Here is a 4,333-nt window from a genome sequence, read left to right as displayed (position 1 = left end):
CGCCTCCTGCCGCCAGCCACCCGCGGGTTACTGGGATCTCCGGGGTGGTGCGGAAGGAGGCCCCGAGGAGAAAAAAAAAGAGAAAGTCACTCCGTCGTAGGTAAAAAGGATTAAAATCTTTATTTGCGTGTTTCTCTGCTGCCAAGACAGGGTCTAACAGTTTAAAAACCAGCACTGTCCAACACTTGAAAACGAACTGCAGTAAAACCTGAAACGTTACCGAGTTACCAGCTTTACACTCTCCCTCGTAACGGTGCAACGTGCACGTCCAACTGCCGCAGCTAGACATGCAGCCGACGAGGACTCAAAGATACCTTAAACACGGGGCAGGGGGATTTACAGGCACTGCACAAGGGCAGCTCAAAAAAACCAAAACTAACCAAGGCCTAAAAAGTCCTTTTTTATTTCCCTCATCTTTGCTGAAAAGCTGCAGTTCACAGGCAGGTAGTTGCACCATGTGCAAGATAGTGAAAGGAAACAGGTACGCAGACCCACCCTGCCAACACACAACAGTCATTTCCCCCCCCCAGCTTTAAACAAGGAGTCCTTGCCAACTGACATAAAACAGTCAGGCATCCGGGACTGCGTAAAAACGCTTAACCACGCGAGTTAGGTGATACTGTGCTTGTTGCTGAAAAATCAAGGGAGGACAAGTTTTTCTTTGCACAAGTAATGTCCCCTTAGCTCAGAGGTGTTTTCACTCTGTCCCCCTCAGTGAAATGCCACTCCAGTTGCATCCTAAGCCCACCAGGACTGCTGCATAACACGTCTTGTCTCCTGACGCATAGTTGAAACTGCATACCATAGTCCCCACCTCCTCACTTCCAGGAGTGCCCAACCGCAGGTGCTGTTGCCACGTACAACCACTGTCTCCTCTCAAAAGATATGCGGGGGGTCATGGTATTAAGACTATAAAGACATCATCAGTAATAGGGCCCAACTAAACAAACAGGGAAGCAAGTAGATGAAAAGCCATCCTTTCCCTTCAATGGCAAAGCTATTCTTAGTCTAGAACAAGACTGGTTACACAAGAAGTTAAACAGGTGAAATGCTGAGGACAGTCACCTTCAGTCCCATAATCTGACACTTTCTTCAGCCAACATCTCATCATAACTAAGAAGGGAACCAAAAAACGTGACAGGGAGAGCTAATATGGGGTATTGGTCTGTGGAGACCCTCTGCTTTCACAGGGCCATTCAGCAGCCAGAGCTTTTGGGACAACACAAAAATTCAGTAACCCAAAGTAAAGCTAAATGAGCGACAACTCTTCCCTCCCACCAGGCGCTTGCTGGTCTGCTTAGAAGAGGTTTCAGACTCTTGCAACTTGGCACTTCCTAAGGGCTGGTCCTTCATGAGGGTCTGGGCAAGGCGGGCTGCTTTAAGTTCCCTGCAGGGGGAGATGGAAGGAAGAGGAGAGGAAGAAAACCACATCATGCATGAATCCCCATCAGCTACAGAAGAAAGCCATGAACAATCTTGCACAAGAGGGTTACTGCAGTACTCCAGCACTGCTGGAGGATGGCGACTTTTCACCCCCCAAGGGTGATGTGAAGATTTCTATGGGTGTTTCTATAGTTTCTACTTCAGAATAGATCAGCTTTGAAGGTTTACCAAATTAAGCTGTGCATCAGGTCAGCAAGCATCTCACACTGGCACCAGTATGAGGTATCCCGATCTCAGTTTCTCCCATTGTTTCAAGTATTTGTGAATGGTGGAACTTAGATCAGGCCAAGTCATGCAGGACAAATACCTAATAAAGACACATGCTTCTTTTCCATTGCCCTTTTCCCCTGATGCCTGCTGCTCTCCAAGGGCATATCATCTCCTCTCTACATGGAAAACCTATTCCCCAGCTGACTGTTGCACTAAAAGGGGTGGTGGGGCAGTTCTTAGATCACAGCACCTCAAAATGTTTCTGCCAACAGCAGTGAGAAGGAGCTAGGGGAAAGAGGATGTCTGCCAACACCTGATATTTCTTTTCCTTCTGTGCTAGACCACTGTCTCCACGCAGTATCAATTCTTCATCCGCCCCCTGGCTGCATGTTGTATCAGTATTTCCCATCACCAGTGGCTGCAGTAAGTGCAGTTCACTGCTCTAATGTAGCCAGCTCCTCAAACCCAGAAGTGACCCAGAGCTGCTTGGACACTGTGAGTCCATCATCCTTCCCAGCTGCAGGCAGAGGAGCTGACTGGGTATTTCTGTAGCCTCGGTCTCCCAGCACTAACACCCTACATTCAAGTCTGGTGACAAGCACCAGTTGTGCCCATGTCTCCTCCCCTTCATGCCCAAGCCAGCCCTACCTTTCCAGCATGGCAGTCTTGCACTTCTCCACATTTAGCTGCTTTTGGAGCTGCACAGCTTTTCCACGAGAAGGACGGAGAACTGGGTGTTTAGTAAGAGCTGTGGCAGAAGGTCTTTCCACTGGGTCAGGATGGATCATGAGCTAGGAAGCAAAGTTGTTCAGGGTTTAACACACCCCTCTGTCACATGCCAAGTGGAAAAGCCTTGATCCAATCAAGACTACTTCCTCACCTTGAGTAGTTCAAGAAAGCGATGAGGAAGCTTCTGGGGTATTGGAGGGATATTGCCTTTGCGAATGTGGTGCCACATGGCCCCATTGTGAGGCAGCGGCGCTGTGCCAGCTGCAAGAGCTACTGTGAGTGCCAAGGCAAAGATGTCTGCTTTCGGCAAATAGCAGTATTGCTGTAGACAGAAGATAAACGGTTATAGAAAGAGAACACTTGCTATGTCAACAAAGGTGGGTTGGGATTCCAGCTCAGAAAAAAATAAACAGCTGAACAGGTACGTATGACACTGCCTTCACCAGCTATTTTCTCCTTTTTAGGATAAAAAGATTGGTAGCAGGTAGTATTGGTAACTAATAGCATGTTTGCTTTCACCCAGTCACAAGGAACTCATAGCCCGTGTTAGGATCACCACAGCAAGTCCAGGGGATAGCCTAACAAATGTGTGCCTCCAGCCTTTACCACAAAGCAAAAAGCCAGCCATGCCCAACTCAAACCAAAGACTGCACATGATATATTGACCTAACAGTTCCTAAATCCTCTTACAGCACAAAAGATACTGTTGCTTCATTACCCTAGTTGATGAACACATCCAAGCTGGTTGTTACAGAGATTCCCTTTCTGTACACAGGCCAGAGTGGCTGAAGAGCAGGTGTTCTGTGACTCCCACTTCTCCACACCACTTGCTCCACAAGGCATTTTTCTAGGTGCCATATATTCCTCAGTAATCACATCCAGCAGTTAAATCTCAACTGGGTGCATAAATGATAGACCAGTTGAGATTGTCCCCTTCATCCCTCACAGGCAGGATGGCTACAATAATTGAATGCTAAAGTTACTTATGAAGTATATTAAATATTTACATGACAAGACCCATGCCTGTACTGTTCTTCATGAAGTGTTAATTTTGCTGATTTTACAGCCAGACCAGACACCAGAAAGGAGAAAAGGCAAGAAATATGCCAGACTTATGTTTTCACTACAGTTGATCTCACCATCCTGTTCTTCCCACCACCCCACCAGCAGCTGTACCTCTTGCAAAATCTCATTGGCCAAAAACCGTCTGTCTCCTTCCTCCACCTGGGGGTTTGTTATTGATGTCACATGGCCAAGGTCACCTGAGGCAAATAACAAGCGACTAATGGAGCAAACAGATGGAGATCTCATCCATCAATGAAAGCCAGCATTTATGGGCACCAACAGAGCAATTGGGCAATACTGAGTGGGAGAACAATCCTGCTCGTACTCAGGAATGTGGGCTTGGAAACAAGCACAGGAGTTTTCTAGGACTTGTGTCCTTGGCAGTATTAATTCTGGTAAGTATTAGACACATTCAGGACTATGCTGTCAGTTTGTCATGTAAGTCTCTTCAGAGAGCAGGGCAGAGCAATATCAAGCAGTAATGAGCAGCCTATCTTAAGCCAGTTGTAAAGTGGGCTAAAACCTACCAATTTTATACACTACACCAGAAGAGAATTCATCTTCACTGTCACTCTCTTCCTGCCCAGCAGGGCCCGCAACTGCCAGCTGGTGACAGATGAAGATATTACCTGTAAGACAGTGAAGTTTGGCAATAAATTATACCAGTAAACAGACTGCAGCAGCATGACAACTTTGTAAAAATCCCACCTATCAAGACAGTTAAGCATTGCAGTCAGAAACTATGCCCATCCTTCCCACCCATTAGTCTTTCTGCCCAGCTCACACATTCAGTAATACAGCTAACAGTTCTATCTTGTGCATTAAATATCCTAGTGCAATCAACTTCCCTGCCCCTCCTTCTGCTCCCCAAACTGGAAGCATGATT

General features: G+C 46.8%; 1 protein-coding gene across 1 annotated transcript in view; it reads right to left on the bottom strand.

The window, feature by feature from the left end:
* Window positions 1–1,230: 1,230 nt before the first annotated feature.
* WEE2 (WEE1 homolog 2 (S. pombe)) overlaps window positions 1,231–4,333 on the bottom strand; it is a 13,905-nt gene continuing 10,802 nt past the window's right edge. Inside the window, exons 7-11 of the mRNA XM_010142256.1 lie at window positions 3,975–4,076; window positions 3,559–3,644; window positions 2,534–2,704; window positions 2,302–2,444; window positions 1,231–1,387 (exon numbers count right to left, since the gene is read on the bottom strand). Of these exons, the coding sequence (XP_010140558.1) occupies window positions 1,231–1,387; window positions 2,302–2,444; window positions 2,534–2,704; window positions 3,559–3,644; window positions 3,975–4,076 (659 nt within the window). The remainder of the gene's footprint in view (window positions 1,388–2,301; window positions 2,445–2,533; window positions 2,705–3,558; window positions 3,645–3,974; window positions 4,077–4,333) is intronic.

The sequence above is a fragment of the Buceros rhinoceros genome, unplaced genomic scaffold (assembly GCF_000710305.1).
Source record: "Buceros rhinoceros silvestris isolate BGI_N320 unplaced genomic scaffold, ASM71030v1 scaffold3618, whole genome shotgun sequence".
NCBI lineage: Eukaryota > Metazoa > Chordata > Aves > Bucerotiformes > Bucerotidae > Buceros > Buceros rhinoceros.
This window is presented reverse-complemented; position numbering and strand designations above follow the sequence as displayed.